The 17,586-nt window shown below is 40.6% G+C and overlaps 1 protein-coding gene across 6 annotated transcripts in view; it reads right to left on the bottom strand.

The window, feature by feature from the left end:
* Positions 1-17,586, bottom strand: part of LOC137448087 (SAM and SH3 domain-containing protein 1-like) — a 603,815-nt gene that overhangs the window by 92,810 nt on the left and 493,419 nt on the right. For all 6 annotated transcript variants that reach the window (XM_068152265.1, XM_068152255.1, XM_068152262.1 and 3 more), the window contains exon 2: positions 7,914-8,042. In XM_068152265.1, coding sequence (XP_068008366.1) covers positions 7,914-8,042 — 129 coding nt within the window. The remainder of the gene's footprint in view (positions 1-7,913; positions 8,043-17,586) is intronic.

Here is a 17,586-nt window from a genome sequence, read left to right on the forward strand (position 1 = left end):
GTTGACACCTGAAGCTGCTGTCACCTGCTTTCAGTACAGATTGGTGGATTGGAAAGCTGTAATTAGCAGAGAGAAAGAAGAGTACATAGAGGCTCCATGAGGAGGCAAGCTGAAGCTATGGAAGGACAAAGAGGAATAATCCAAACACAAGACTGGATGAGACACTGGGTGCCATGGTCTAGTCATGAGGTCTATGGTGACAGGTTGGACTTGATGATCTTTGAGGTCTCTTCCAACCTTGGTGATACTGTGATATTATACCTTCTAGGTTAATTCTACTGTTGGTTTAGCTGCTACTACATCACAGAAGTCTGACACTCTTCTGACCCAGCCAATACACATTGCTATCCTTCCCAAAGTAATGCCACACAGCAGCTAATTTTGGAATTCTAGTCATATGCAAATGGAAAGCTGGGCTGCATGCCACAGCAAGAGTCCAGTACCAAGTTTGGTTGACTTCACCTGAGGGTTTTTTGTTTTCTGGTTTTGTTGTTATTTGGTTGGGGTTTGGTTTGTTGGTTTGTTTGTTTTCTGGATTGTTGGGGGGGGGGTGGGGGGTGGTGGTGGGGTTTTTTTGGTTGGTTTGTTTTGACTTGGGTTTTTTTTGTGTGTTGTTTGGTTTGGTTTTATTCTTCTCTCAGAGATGCACCTTTTATAAAGACAATTCAATTTGCTTTCTTTTTTTTAACAATTGTTATTTGCAATGAAATTTGCCTAATGGTGAAGATAGCATGACACCCTAAGTTTCCATTTTTGCTGTCATTTTTAAACTCAGAGGGAGGAAAGGAGGAAAAAAATACACAAAGAGAGCTGAAGTTAGTTAACCAATTCCCCCCTCACCCAAAGTCCTCCGGCTCTGATGAGATTGAATCACAGAGTTAATACAAATCTAGTCTGTCAGTTAAAGCAGATATGCACTGCTTCTAGGATAAAAGAACAGCATAGTAAGAATATTCAACTGATCTCAGGTTCAAAGTAAAAGTCCTGCTGAATGCAAAGGAACACAAAAATCACTACAGATGATGCTAAAAGAATATTTACATTTTCAAAATATCCCATAACTCAGATATTGCCAAAAGTACATTTTCAGAAAATCAGAAGTGCTAAATTGAAGATCCTGCTCCAAAAAAGCAAAGACCTTTAAAAAGTATGAAAGGAAGACAAGGTCATCCAAACCAATAGAGCTGGGCAGTCTGCTGAGTCTCCAGCTTATAAACTCTGCCTATAAATAGACATTTTGCTTAAGGGATTATTCATAAATGGCCTTCCAACAAAACCAGCAGTAAGACTGCTGGAGATCATTAACTTACAGCAAGTTGAGAGATTTTTACTTAGTCTGCTGGTCCTAAGTGGACTAACAACCATTTAAGAATAGCATTCACTTTGCTGTGTACAGAACAAGCCTTGCTTTATTTTCATGCTTAATGCTAGCTCTGTATTTAAATGCCTTTGCTATCTTGGTGTGTGATACATGAGACACTAGAAATAGCCCATCTGTTCCAGAATTTCCATTGTGTGTGGCTTTGAAAAGCTCAATTAATGATAAAAACCTTACTATGAATTTAACTTAGAAAGATAAAACCTAAGAAGTTGAGAGACCAAGACTGCACACATACTCTATTGTATATTTTCCATGTAAATCTACTTTATCCATCTCATTCAGGCAAAATTCCCTATTACAGGCTAAAGAGAAGAAAAAAAAAAACTAAATGCTTGAAAGTCCTTGTCTTTTGCTGTTGCTTTTTCTTTTGTGTGTTTGCCTGATAAAGTCTGGAAAGTCTCCAATATTTGAAAGGCTTATCTGTGTATTCTCAAGTTTGGGGTTTTTTTGGTGCCGTAGATACCTTTTAATCCAACTCAGATGCTGTTTTTACTTTGGAGGGCCTCTTGCAGCTAGCAAGACAAAACAAAACAGTGGGATCCTTTCCAGCAAGACACAGAGGTGTCCTCTCAGGACAAAGGTAAAAGCAGGCAGTATTTCATTTGCAAAGCAGAGCAGCAGAGCTGATAATTTTGTGTCAGAGAAGCCTATGTTACAATTTAATGTACATAAGATGCAAAGAACAGCAGACATGACTAGAGCCAGCTTAGACAGCAGGCACAGGCTGATTCCAAAAAGATGTTTAGCATCTTAACTCCAGCTTCGGTGGCTGACTCCTGCAGAGATTTCTTAAAAACATCAATCACTGACTACAACAGTTCTGGGTATTTTAGTCTCCTCCAGTGAAAGTTGGCTTGTTTCTCAAGCAGTCTTAGGATATTACCAATCAGCAGTAATGTATCAGCCAAAGACACCTTTGGAAAGGTTACAGCCAAATTACTCTATCACTCAAATCACTAATTACTCTACTTATGCTACTTTCCCTTCACTCTGCCTTGCTGGACAAATACCTTTTATATGTGATGACTGCAATTAAACAACTAGTTGCTAAGCATCTTTCAAAACCATGCTAAACAGACTTAGGAGGACTATACACATGTTGGCCAGCAGGGCAAGAAAATTGTGTTGGTTTTACGCTGACTTCTGTTTTCTGACTTTGCATGTGTACGTGTGCAGGTACCGTAAAAAACCCATGGGACCAGGCAAGTCAGTTTGTCAAAAACGTGCACTCTGCCCACTATGTGTACATAGGGAGATTCTCAACACTTCCCCTTTTACACATAAAAATTAATTAAATGGATGTGGGGGGGTGAGGAAAAAAATGGGGGTGGGGAGGGGAAAAAAAGGGGAGGAAGAGGGTGGGGGTATACTTCATATACTTAATTTTAAAACGTATGCAATTTGCAAGTCAAAAGATTAATGTAACTTCTCAGTGCCACAACCATAGCTGTCAGAGTCCATTAGAAAACCTCAAGCTGTTCTTTGACTTCAAGATCATCAGCTACAACACAGACCTTAGGCAGCAGCAGTTAGCTGGCTGCTGGCAGTGATGGATGAGACAACAGAATGCAGTTTGCTCTTTCACAGCTCTATCAATGATATCATGCCCAGCTGACAGGCAAAGCAAACCTGGTTTTGTAAGTGAGCCAGGCAGATATGATCCCAAAGACACAAAGGAAGCAGATATGAGCAGTAACAAGGCACCATCCTCAGAGTTACTTTTCTGGCCAAAACTGCATTTTAGCAGATTTCTGGCCCAATAGCACCAAAGATACATCCATTATGGTCTGAAAATTCACTCTATCTACTGCAACTGCAGTTCTTCCTCAGCCAAAAAACCACATGGTTCACAGGAATAGGCCAAATGCTGGGAAATGTGGGCAACTCTCATGCTGTTCACAAACATTAATGTCCAAACCCAAGCACATTCTCCATTACAAAAACAGAGGCAAAATTCCAAATGCAAAAAGCAGTTATCATTATTAGGCACAACTAACAATCCTTGACAGCATTACCATTTGGAAAAAACCACTCTGTGGTCAGCTCCATCTGCAGCTACTGTTTTGTTACAAGATCTGCTGCTCTCTCAAACAATTTTACCAAGTGATTTTTAAAAATTAAACTCCAGAGCAGGATATCTGGACTGAAATGGCCATAATCCAATAGGAAAGGTTGTAAAGCTGATTAGAAAGTACAATATATGATCAAGATATCAACACTCACTCCCAAACAGCTTAAAATGATTTCAGACTGTACAGAAACAGCAATGACCAGTTCATATTTCTGTCATTTCAGTGGACACACTACAAAGGGCAATCTGGGTGAGACGGCGCCAAGTACATGTTCCTTGGCAAAGCTCTGTCAGCTCAGGCGCTTCTTTGTTCTTACACTGCTCCTCCTCACAGCCTCTCTGTACAACTTTTAGAGGATGCTTCAACCCCTGGGGTGACCTACTCTTTGCCTTTGTTCAGAGCATTCAGTAAAAGCAGCTCCAAACCCAACTATGGCCTTTTGAGTTTCTGCTACAGATTATTTATCACTCCTACTGCATTTCGGAGGAAGGCACCAGAACTGCCATTCAAAAAATCAAGCTGCAGTCTCCCATCTGTATTGCAGCTGCTGATTACCTGATCTTTCACGATTATAAAAATCTAAAAATGTATCCCCATATTTTTGCTTTATGAATTGTTTTGCACATGGGATCTGCAGTTTTGAGAGAGCTGTTAACAGTTTCTCCTCTTTGTCCCCTTACTCCACATTTTTACCAAATCTCTGTGCAGAAATTGGGTTTACCATATGGTACACCCTTCACATGATTCAGTAACTTTAACACTTCAGCAAAACCCTAGATACTTGTACTAGCACTACATGCATATCAGCTCTGCTCTGTTGTAGCACTTTGCTAAAAAGAGGAAGAAGGTCACTGGAAGCAGAGCAGGTGGGAGGGGAAGGTGGGGGGAGGGCTGGGAACAGGGAAGAGAACAGAAGTACTGCTCACCTCCAGCTCTGGCACAATACCACTGATGGGAAGAGAGGGTACATAGACAGCAAAATCCTTCCTCATCCCTGCTAGAAGAACAAGGTATAGGAGAACAAAGCCAGGGTAGGCTAAGAGCCCAGTAATAACACTGCATGATAATTTTGGGGCTGCACACATTTGCTATCTGATCCATCTATTTTGCTACCATAGAACACCTGGGACATGCTTTGAATCTGGCGTTTTCCCCAACATGACAACCCACTCACTAATCCAAAAACTCTGCTGCTGTAAAGAGGAAAAATATCACAACACACATTCTTCTGTTCTGTCTTTCATACTAGTATTTTGTAACAACTTTGGCAGCTGTGCTGTTTACACCAACTCCTTTTCCTACAGCAGATTATAAAACAGGCATACTACTCTATCACACTGAAAATGCACTCTAGTTAACATGGCTATTTCCTGCTCCCTGTGTAACCATGTCAAGCCTAATGAAAGCAAGTTTCAGCTGCAGTCAGCACTGTTGGGATGCTGTTGTAAGTGAGCCAATATCTATGGTCTCATACGTTACCAACAGAATGGCTATCTGGTGTACAGAAACTGTGTTATAATGGTGATAGACACAGCAAAAAGTAAGCATTAATTTAGTTTCAATAGGAATATCTTCTCTCCTGAGTTCAAAAGTCACGACTGGACTGCTATAGTGAGCAAACTGAATATGAGAGCCACTGAAGAAGAATCTCCAGGATGTCTTTTCACACAGCCACTTTTCCAGACTACAACTTCCCTTGAGCAAGATGAGCTAAGTGCATCACTTACTGATCTGTCTTGGGTTAGCTCACATCTATCTAAACCAGCACGAAGTTCTGCACCTTTGATGTTAGTTAATTCAGCTCACATGGCTTTCCCCAGCCTGGCTTCTGCAGCTTCTGAAGCAAAGGGAGCCAAATTAGGCCCATCTGTCTAAATGGAAGGGAGTCCTCTCCCGCCATAAGGTGCATTTCATTACCCAGCACAGAAGTTGCCTTCCAAAAGCACCAGGAAAGGAGGTTTCCTTCCTGCCAACAGCTACCAAGAGTGCTAGGCACACAGAGTGGGGGTTTTCACATAACCAGGATTCTGTGCCATGAACTTCTTTGCACAGAAGCCTCAAGGGTTTGCCTACAAAGGGATTTCCTGCAATAACCTTTCGTCTAACATTTGGAACTTCTGGGTGGCAACAGATCTGCAAAATACATGTGATTTTTTTTTTCATTTAATAATAAAGAAGGAACTAGCAAATGTCAGAGAGCAGAGAAGATGACTCTCTCTGATTTGATCCTGCAGGTGTTCATTGTGTAACTGAAGTTCATAGTCCATACAAGCTCTGGAAGCCTCTCACTTGCTAAATTGGAAATCTGAAACTGAAAGTAGTCTTAAATCATCAGGTACAGATGCTAGTGAAAGGACATAAACCACTCCCTGCTGCTACTCAGTGCTAGGATCTAAAGAAGCAAAGGTAGAAGACACAACTGCACAACTTCAGGTCCCAAATTTGACTTAAAGGATTTATCTTGAAGAGGAACTGCAGAACTACAATCAGACCCCACACTGGCTCTGCCACAGCACTGTGCCCCAGCAGAAGTACTAATCGTACCTCAGTTACGTGTTTCCATATGCATTATACAGTAGTTACCAACATAGCAAAACCATAAGTGACAAAAAACTAATTCCTTCAGTGGCCTGTTTTCTGTGAGAGAAGATCTGAAGGAGGTATCTCTAAGTCTGCATGTAAAAACACACGATACTTTTGAGAAGCACAAGCTTACTACTTAAGACCTAACAGAGCAGACCTAAAAGCCTTTTTTCCCCTATCACATATGTTCATTATGAAGTGGTTTGAAAACTAACCAAGAAGTTGACAATGAAAAAAGGCACAGAAATCTGTAAGACATACCCTAAGCAGTGGCAAACATTAATTTTACAGGAGAGTAAAGAAGTTGTCCAAAAAATAAAAACGCGTTATATTTGTGTGACAGACCTCTTTGGAGGTTCCTTCTTAAACCTAACAAAAATGAGGCATGGAAATCACCTGCATGTAGATTAATTTTGGCTAAAGTGGGATTCCCCAGGGAGTCTATGCAACTGAATAAGCAGCTAATTGGATTCTAAGAGTAGTGTTTAACGTACCATAGTTGGAGGCCAGTTACAAGCAGAGTAGTGCAGGGGCCTATCTTGTTAGATACACAAGAAGATAACCATCATCAACAGTCAATGCATTTGTGGGCAAGGCTGCCATTCAGAGTGGCCTGACAGGAACTCTATGAAATTCAACTTGGACCACTGCAAGTCCTGCCCTTGAGCAGCAGCAAGCCCATGCACCACCACAGGCTGGAGGCTGATTGTCTGGACCAGTCTGTTCTGCCAAACAGGCCTAGGGAACAGCAGGGTTATCATGAGCCAACAGCATGCCTGGGCAGCAGCAACAGCCAGCTGCATCCCACACCATGTCAACAGCCATGTAACCAGGAGACTGAGGGAAATTATTTTTCCACTTTCCCTGGCACCTCTCAGGCCCTTCTTGGACCACCACCTCTGGCCCTGCAGTCCTGCATGCTAGGCAGGCATTGATAAACTTGAATAGGTCTGGGGGAGGGCCAGCAGGGCAGCTCGAGAACTTGAGCTCTTGCCCTGCAAGAAGAGATGGGAGATTCATCATGGAGAAAAGACAGCTTCAAGGAGACTTACTAATAGCCTGCTGGTACCTATTGGGAAGTTATCAAAAAGATAGAGCCTGCTTCTTCACACTGGTGCATGGAATGAGAATAAAAGGCATAAGGTGTAGATTGCTATTGGGGTACCTCACAGAAGAAAAAGGGAAAAAAAGCTTGTTATGAAGACAGTAAAGCAGTATGACAAGTTGCTCAGAAAGGCTGCAAAGCCTCTGTCCTTGGAGGTCTTCAAACCCATTCAGACAAAGCCCTGAGCAACCTGGTTTGAATTCAGTGTTCATATTGTTTTGAGACAAAAGCTAGATCAGAGAACTCCTGAGAGGTCCCTTCCAGCCTTATGGGCTCAGTGACTCAATATAGCCCAGCTTCTGTAATGAATAACAATGCAAAAGGGCTCAAAAAATTGAAGATTGCTTACATTTGGGAGCCTGAAAGCAGTATTTGCACCTCTAACAGTTTGTACAGTGCTACTGAAAAAATCACATAGTTTCACTGTGCTCATGCTGGGAACATCTTAGAGCAAGGAAGCGATGCTTTCACCAGACACTATCTTGCCTCCAAGAGTTTAGTTTTGCAAGCAAATGTGTGCAAGCCAAGAGAACTCTAAAGAAGAGCTAAGACACATGGACATCAAGGTTTAATGAATCATAACACTTAGAAAAAAAAACCTAATCCTGATAATTACAAAGTGTTTTGTTTTGAGTTGGCTGAAATGGCTGTGTTTATGAACAGAATCACAAATACTTATTTTGCTTGGTAGAACTCTTCAAGCTGAATACTGATCCTTTATCTGGAGCACAAAGGGCTATCAGTTTTTAAGTGTCATAACTTCTCTACGTACCATATCAAGGTCTTGAGACACCCTTCGTTTGCGCAGCTCTTCCATCCTCTCACACACATCTGTGAAGCAGGTGTTATAGTAGTCTGCATACTGCTGTGCCAGGTCATCAATATTTCCCAGTGACCCATCCTATGGCAGAAACAAAGAGAAAAAGGAAAAAAAAATTTAAAAGTTAATAAATTTAAAAATTCTAATTCAAAGGTAACACCACAGCTCTTGAAGGAGGCCCCCATTCCCTGCAGCATACCCAATACACAGCTCTTGGGTCATCCTCTCAGTCCCTAGCCCCAAGCATGCTATCACATAAGGACAGTTGAGAATTGCAGTACCACAGTAGCTCTTCCAAAACAGGACCTTGCTAATTTCTACACTGTGAAAAAAGGCAAGGACAGCAACACACAGCAGCAGAACAATATATCTGCAGGCACTATCTGCCTCAGTTCCATTCCACCTACTTCTGTTTCTCCCAAGCAGCTGCCCATTCATCCAATAGTCATTGCAGATGTTTCACTGACCTTATCTACTTCCGAGTAGCCCTGCCTTCGTTGACAAAGACTGACAGCAACTTAAAACATTAAGCTTCTTGCGTGCACAATCAACCAGACTGCAAACAATTCCAGCCAAATGACTTTAAAAGGTGTATTTATGCCACCCACCAAGACACTGCTAGTTAGCCTTTTAAGATACACTGGGGGTGAAAACATGGTTTATACAGTCCCAAATGTCTAGTTTGCTAGGCAGGATTGCCACCATGTTAACTAAATGGTTACAGCCACAAATCTAATTGTAATCATTTGTTATTTATTGTCAAAACTCATACTTGAAAATTTCAAAAAATGAAACAAAGCCAGACTAGTTTTCAGTTGGCATGAAAAATCCTTCCAAACTGCAGATCCTTACGCCACAGAGGGCCAGGCAAGGGTGTGGGCAAGATGAATTAGCAAATTCTTTGGTACAAAATGCATGCACTTAAAATAAGTCCAAAAGACTGGATGGAGTATTGTTATTTCTGTATTTGTCTAATCTATGGAAGAGCACATTATGTTATTGCATACATTCTTTAAAAGGTAACAATCTACACCTTGCACATATTCTGAGTGAAAAAAAAAGTATACACTGCTTGTGTTAGTTCATTCTTGCTTGCTGCACATAGATGCAATGCATACAAATAGAAAATTATGTCTTGAATATTAGGAAGAATCTAAGCAACCAAGAACTCATTTAAAATAATTATGTTAACATAAGTTAGCATAATGTAACATAAGTTGCAATATAGAGTTTTAGCATGAGAGCTAGGAGGAAATCTTTTAATTAGAAACCAGACCTTACTGAAGCCGTTGCCATTTAGAAACAAGCATGTGATCCTGCTCTCAGGGTCCTTGGCTATACTGGAGGCAGACCTGCTCTAATGAAATATGAAGTCCAGAGAACTGGGAAAAAATAATTTTAAATCAAAGTGTAAGTCTAGTAAACCTTAAGAGTATGTGAAACACACTCTCTTATTTTTTGAAGTGCAGTTCCACATGTGCAATAGGAAATTTTGTACAGCTCAACTTCCCCAAAATTCAGAACAGCTTGCAGTGTCTTAAAACTATTGTGCACACTACAGGTGGGAAACAACTTGCACATCACTTTGTGGAGCAGGAGAAGTAAAATAACTACACTAAGTATCTATCTAGACACACACCCTCCTCTATACATACCTATGTATTTTTTACTGTATTTCCTCTTTCTCAGCCTGCCAAAGGTCTCATACAGGTGATGTTTCAAACATCAGAAGATAAGGTTTCTTTAATGCAAACACATTTCTGAGAACTTCAGTCTTTCCAGAGCTTCAGACAAACAACTTTCCACACCACTAAGCCAGTCTATGAGGACAAAACAACACCTTAACACCTTTGAGAGAGTGACGGTGCTACCTTCCCTTTCTACCGCAGTAGCAGTGCTACCTGTTCAGTGGTCAGCCAGCATACGACTTCCTTCAGTAACCTCCTCACCATCCATTGCTTCCCAGCAAGCTGGAGAAGAAACTGTGATGCCCTGCCTGTGCCACAAGCTCCACACAGCTGCCTGTCGAATGGGATGCTTCCAGTAGCTGAGGGCCCTCTGGCCAAGCCCATGCACATAGTAAGCTGCACGCTCCGTAAAGGCAACTGGTGCTGCAGCACTGGGGACAAAAGTGAACACCAAACAGGAAAAGCAGCTCCAAAACATAAACCTCATTTACTCACTGCTGTAGGCAATAAGAAAATCTGTATGACTTCCAAAGAGATGACACCTGAATCCCAAACACTCCATCATAACAAACATTCCTCTAAGGGTTACCAAAAATTCCACTTTGGAGTATCTTCCCCAGCCACAGCTTGTTTATTCCTTGATAAGCTTTGCCACTTCAAAGTATGGGAGCTACAAACAGTAATGATAGAAGGGTAAGGCAGGAAACTATTAACAGAACAATATGAAATCTGCCTATTTGCTTATCAGTCCATCTCCTTCCTCAATTTTGGAAACCATCAAATTCCATATAATAAAACTGCTTGGAAATAGGTTAACTTGTGACAGTAAAGTCATGACTCTGCAACTGAGTGATACACTCCAAATCCAAACATATCACATAAACTCCAGCTTAGCTGAGAGCTGACTGGAGTTGAGGTGATGATAGCAGCATGCTCCATTGCTCCTTTGCACATGTTCCCGTGTCTCCGCAGGTTCATGGTCGCAAATCACTTGCAGGATAGCAATGGTGTTGTGCAATGGATCAGACAAAGCTGAACAAGTGCTCCTTTTTTTTTTTTTTCCCCACTTATGCTGTCATGCACTTCACTTTTTAAAACCATGGTCTCTACAAGGCTGAAGGCCTGTTATCTCTCCCTAGAGAAAAATTAGCTTGGTTACAGTACCCCAACTAATGCCCAAAGAATGTGGGTAGCCCCTCCGTTAGTGACTTCATGACTGCAACGAAAGACCTATTCAGAAGTGACCAAGGTCCACCACTGCCACACAGTCCAGAAAAGTTGAGCTGCAGGCATCAGCCTGACTGACTGAGTGAAGGGATTTCTGTCGGTGCTTGGGACTTATGTTAGGGTCTGTGCTCCAAATACAGCTCATGCCAGCTTTCCCCAGGAAGACTAGTCCTGTGTGAAAGCAAGCCTAAAATCTAAAAAAAAAAAAAGAAGATGAAGGAACAGAAAAACCCCACAACTTCTTAAGAGAGGAGAACTGATAAGTGAAAGACAGTCATTGCAAGTCTGCCACACACTTTTGCTAGGCTGCCATACCAAAAGCAGCATGCAACCTCTTAACTAGATGCAGACATCTTTGGGGTTTGAAGTCTCTAGCTTTGATACATGAGAACAAAAATACAAACATTTGCATTTACATCTCAGCTTGCCAGGAAGTTGTAGTGAGAAACGCTGACTGAATCATTTGTCTCTGTGGCAAAGAGCTTCTTTCATGAGTTTATGAATGTGGATATCCAGAATGCATTGCTTTTGTCAAAATTAATAGAGATAGACAAATGAACTCCAGCCAAAGACAGCAAGTATTTTACACCTTGCAGCATCCACTCATGTCACATGTAAGGATTCTATGATTCTATGAACTGTCATAACTTAACAAAGGATTGTGTATCTGATTTATCAAATTTTATCCCTGCACATGGTTATCTCAATACCTCTCCTTCATTCTTCTAGTATGACTAAAAATATGGCAAAATTAAACAAAACTAAACAAAACAAACAAGAGAACATGCTTCATTTTTCTACTGCACTGATAATGGCTGAGAAGACCTACTTTCAGTATCATCAACTGACAAAGCTCCAGCGTGAGAAGTCATTCATTTCCTCACAAAGACAGCCAAAGGAATTGTCCAAAATGCTTTTTAAAAATCCTTAGCATTACTAATAAAATAGAACCAAAAAAGCATTCGTAATTCATAGTATTTTAAAATGTTTCACTCTGATGCATAAAGAATAAGAGTTAATTTTCCTAAGTTCCTTTTCACGGAACTGTAGGACCTCCCAGGAAGCTCTAGGCCAACTCCCCTGTCAGAGCAGGTTCACCTAGATCAGGTTGCACAGGAACTTGTCCTGGCGAGTTTTTGAAGTCTCCAGTGAAGGAGACTCCACAGCCTCCCTGGGCAACCTGTTTCAGTGCTCCAACACCCTCAAAGGAAAGAAGTTTTCTCTTCCTGTGTACTCCTACTAGAATGTGCCCCTTACCCCTTGTCCTATCACTCTGCCTATTCAAGTGTTCTAACACTTCCTTGCTTTCATATGCAAGCTAAAACCTGGAGGATTAAGATAATAGAAATAAAAATCTAAGCCTGTACATTTGCTCATTGTGGGCTTGATTCCAATACTGATAACAACAGGGTCTAAACAAACCTGACTGCTATTTTAGTTTTACATGTAGGAAAGAGTTTAAAGTTATTTGATACCAAAAATAGTAAGCCAATGCTATTTATAATAAGACATAGTTTTTAAATTTACTCTTACTGATATACCTGTAATTCAGTAGTCACTGATGTGTTCTTCACTGCTTTAAGTTAGTAATAATTTTAAAACCAGGACCTTGTAACAAACTCTCATTTTGTTACAAATTTAATAGTTGACCAAAGCCCTACCATGAAGACTGCAATGTTCCAGCTACATAATCCCACAGATCTTCACTGGTGGAAAAAATTTGTAAGCAACACAAATATTGAGCAGAAATGCCATGCCTGAAATGCTTCAATTTATTCATAAAAAGTCACAACATTTTTCTCCTCAGACTTTACTACTGCCTGATAACTTTCCATAAAACAGTCCAGTAGCTAGGGATAAACCCCACCCACTGGTTTTAAAGGGTTAAATGTGAAATTAAAACTTAATAAAATAGTCTAATGAAACCAGAAGTTACCTCGGATTTCTATTTTTGGCTGTCAAGTACGTCCCCAAATTTCTGCGTTATAATGTATGCATGCACCATTTTTCAGCATCATAGAACACAGAATAAATGATGAATTGCCCTGGAATTCCCACAGAATTAGTTCTGATATGCATGTGAATACCAAAGGAATCCACTGGGATTCCTGTTAATGGAGTGACTACAAAGGAAAGTTGGAACGATTTGACACTTATTATAAAGTTGGGATTTATCGGTCACTGCACATCAGTTAGCTTAATGTGCTGGCAGAATCCTTTGTATTTGACATCTGAAAGTGTAAAGGAGAAAGACGATTTGCCAAAGAGCTCTGCTGTCAATAAAATTAAGTAAAAATACATTCATATTGTAATAATAGTAATAAAATACAAACACTATTAGCTAAAGACGAATAATGAATCTGGCTAAGTAACGCACATGTAAACCTGCATATGAACCCAAATACTCAGCACTGGCGCAGCAGACATACTTTGTGCACACATTTCTGTGTGGAACAAGAGCTTCAGAAAAAGCTACCAAGAATACTATTTGAGTTTGTACTTTTCTGTCTCAGATTCTGAAAAACATATTACAGAGCTGCATATTCCACATATCCTCCTCATATTCCAACAAGCGGTAGGAATGTCAGGAAAGAGGTCTTGATTATCACATACACGGACTCACTCTCTCAGCTGCTGGGTGAAATTCATCTAGCTGCATGAAACTCAAAAATATTAAAAAAGATGTGCATGCTACAAGCCTGTTTGGTCAGCAAGGCAGATGGGTGTCCATCTGCACATGGTAAAACAGATTATAGCACACAACACAACTATACGAATTCTGAATTCCAAAACCACTCCAGCTTTGGACACAGCACATCCATGACCTGGGAGTTAATGAACAGGGCAGAGACTGTGAAAAAATAGCATAGCATAGCATAGCATAGCATAGCATAGCATAGCATAGTCTTTCTCCTATAAATCTACATGGAAAGGGCACTGACAAAGTGAAGATGCTCTTTCACAACACTCTGCAAGCATGCCTTGGCAAAGGCATGTTTTTGACCTTCACAGCTCAAAATGAGAAAAATCCATTTCCGTGGTTGAAACACAGAACTACTGTGTGGAGAGTCACTGCAAATATTAGCAGCTTATTTCTGGCAGTTAGATGTCAACAGGGACGCCTACCAAAAATTTGTGGAACACGACCCTGCATTTCAGTAATACCTTTGGTTTGGATAGCTATTAGAAGTGCATAAATGAAAGCCAGAACATGGGCCAGAGCAAACAGGCCTGTTCAGGGGAAAGGCTGGGTAAGGAGGAGGAGGGACCAAAAAAGTGGTGAAATGAGAACATCTGCTGAAGGAAAACATGTTTGTGCCTAATAAACACAGTTTTCAAAATTTATTCATCTACATAGCACGCATTGTACAAGATGTTTAAAGTTAAACTTACCCAGAAAGCAAGGGACAATCTTTTCAGGTATTTTTTCCTAACACAGGCTCATAGAAACTTGAGAACCTTGCACATCCTTTTCTAGGCAACTCTGGACTGGCAGTCTACCTCCCTGTACTGCAAAACATCCTAATACACAAATTGAGACTACAGGTGATTAATCCAAGACAGACACTGAATTTCACATTCTTCCACAGTTCTTTCTGCAAAGACAGATTTAAATCAGATCCAAACCTTTTTCAAAACAGAGGAGTTAAGCCTGCATATACCTCTCTGGCTAGGGCTTGCATTTCAATTTGCTACAGTAATACAGACACAATGAGGACAGGCATCCATAGGTAAACCTGGGGAGCTTCACAATAATTATATCTGTTACACATTTCTGATCTTCTTGTCACTTGCTAGGAATGCATTTCTGCCGGGAATAAGGCTGGTGTTTTGCTTCTGGCTTAGCTTCAAATGGTTGCCATTAAAAATAAACCAAACAAGCTGCTAGAGAAACATTCCCTTAATTTCCTAAGGCTCAAAAAGGACAATCTTCTATTCAGCAGAACTAACAATTCCACTATCCATGAAGTGACAGGTTCAAAGTCTGCCTTGACAGTCAGTGAGGTCAGAAATGTGAATGAGACAGAAGCATGAGGCCAGGCGGCCTTGATATTCAGAGGAAGGCATAAAATAAGTGAGTGTAGAAGTCATGACATTTTTATATTAAGAACAGCTATTTTAGAGGATGCTAAAGAGTTGTCATGGTTCTCCTGACCTCTCTATGGCTGGACACTGGAAGAACAAAGAACATACAGATCAAACCAATTCAACAGAAGACTATCCATCAATTTTTATGGCATCTTAGAGTTGAGTCATCAAGCTGTGCAGCTTTACAGAGTTACAGAAATAGAGCTAATAAACTGTGTCAGACTTTGCAGCATGGGTAAAAGAGTTCTAAATTCCATACAGTAAGTAGAATGCACAATGGTATAGTTTGATATAAAAGCTTCAGCAGCAGTTTATCTGAAATGAGTACAGAGCACAGGCACTCTGTACCCAGAAATTTTATATTAAACCACAGAGCTATATGAAACCTTGTCCATTTTTTACAAAGCAAATTTGTCCCCTTTTCAAAATTCTACAAACAATGTAGTTCCTTCACCATCAGCACCATCATGTTTTTCCCTTTGGTTTTCACTCTAAAGCCCTGAAGTTGTGAAGAAAGTATAACAAAGCATCACTGGAAAGGCATTCTGAATGTGATTCATGTTTTCCCCTTTCCCTTGTAAATTAAAATCAATTTGAAAGCATACTACTGGGATCCCTCTCTCTGGTATGTAACCAAGGGAGTCCTCTATGTAAAAAATACAAATGTGTATGTGTGTGTGTGTTTATATATATATATATATATGCAAGCTAATGTGTTGCAAATGTACATTCCAACACACTTTAAGTATTTATCACAAGTAGAACCAGCTCTTTTACATGCTTATTATCTTGACAGACAAGATTATGTGCAAATTTTATTTATGAGAACTTAGTTCAAAGCACTCTTAATGTCCAGTTTCCCTAATAACAGTATCTTCTTACTTTCTATCCTCCTTTCCCTGAGGTGATCTGCACAAAGCTTATCAAAATGTAACCCAAAACTCTTGTCTGCTTCAGAACCTGCCAGGCCACCACTACCCACCAGGCTGGTCAGCAGTTGGGCATAGGTTATCACTGCCAGCTTATAAAACAGAGTAAGCTAATAACTCCCTAAGCCATGTAATAGCTGTACATGACATCATCTCTCATTACTTTTGTTTCCATTACTTTCATTGCCTCTTCCTTCTGCACTCTGTGTTTGCTGAGACTCTTTTTCAAACTGAGTAGAAGTGTGTCTCATCATGCACACACTTGGAAAGGAAACAAGCGGTACACAGAAGAATGGCAAGAATTAAAAAAATGGAAGTATATGTGATTAAAGCATCACCAAGAAGATGGAGATGAATTTCCTGTTTCAGAATGTGAAAGCATAGTATATGTTAGGGGTTGCTTTATGTTTGGGTTAAGTGAGACCACACCTGGAGAAGTGCATCCAATTCTGGAGCCCCTATTACAAGAGGGATAGGGAGGTGCTGGAACGTGTCCAGAGAAGGGCCACGAGGATGATCAGAGGGCTGGAGCACCTCTCCTATGAGGACAGACTGAAGGAGTTGGGGCTGTTCAGTCTGGAGAAGAGAAGGCTCCAAGGTGACCTAATTGTGGCCTTCCAGGATCTGAAGGGGGCCTACAAGAAGGGTGGGGAGGGACATGTCAGGATCTCAGGTAGTGATAGAACTAGGGGGAAGGGAATGAAGCTGGAGGTGGGGAGATTCAGGCTGGATGTGAGGAGGAAGTTCTTCACCACGAGAGTGGTGAAACCCTGGGTTGTCCAGGGAGGTGGTTGAGGCCTCGTCCCTGGAGGTGTTTAAGACCAGGCTGGATGAGGCTCTGTCCAGCCTGATCTAGTGTGGGGTGTCCCTGCCCATGACAGGGGGATTGGAACTAAATGATCTTGTGGTCCCTTCCAACCCTGACTGATACTATGATACTAAGTTAGAGACAAAACAGATATGCAAAAGCCAAACGTCCTACGTAGATGATGAAATAAATGTTGTTATCTCAGTGAGATGGCCACATAAAGTGCAATAGTGAAGATCTCATTTAAATCGCTGTATTTTCTTTAGTAGTAACAAAGTATGACAAAAAAATCTTCTGTGACATTTGGGTCTGCATAACTGAGGTATGAATCATTGAAAGAGTAGTCTGAAAAAAAAAAAAACCTACAAAAAATTATGTCAAAAAACCTTAAATATTTGATTTCAGATATTTAAGGAGAAAAACCAAGAAAACAACAGTAACTCAGGACAAGTGTGTCGGCTCAGAAAGTCTGGTTTACATTATTTGCCAAGGTGGTAAAGTTTCATGATAGATTCAGAGAAAAAAAATCAAACTTTGGCCATATTTCTGCCCAAGCTGGTCAAAACTCCTTTCTGCTTTATACCACTAATCACCAAGGGGCATTCCATTATAGGTAGATGCGTTGGTGAAATAATAAAATGCACTAATTCCATGACCAACAGGCACCGAGATCCTATCTAACAATGATTCTACTATGTGAAATTCTGTTTTCATTTTCAACTGAGAAAAAAGAAGTCAGAAAGTGCTGTAAAATCGTTTCACCATGAACATACTCTTGGGAGTATTCTGAGCATTATTTGAAGTGTGATATTATTTTTGGAATAGGCAATTAGTTTTCTACTGGCTTGGCAACTCTGTCTGTAAGTCAACCTTCATACATGAAC

Source organism: Melanerpes formicivorus, unplaced genomic scaffold (genome assembly GCF_026170545.1).
Source record: "Melanerpes formicivorus ecotype bairdi unplaced genomic scaffold, bMelFor1.0.p_v2 SCAF_2, whole genome shotgun sequence".
NCBI classification, from domain to species: Eukaryota; Metazoa; Chordata; class Aves; order Piciformes; family Picidae; genus Melanerpes; species Melanerpes formicivorus.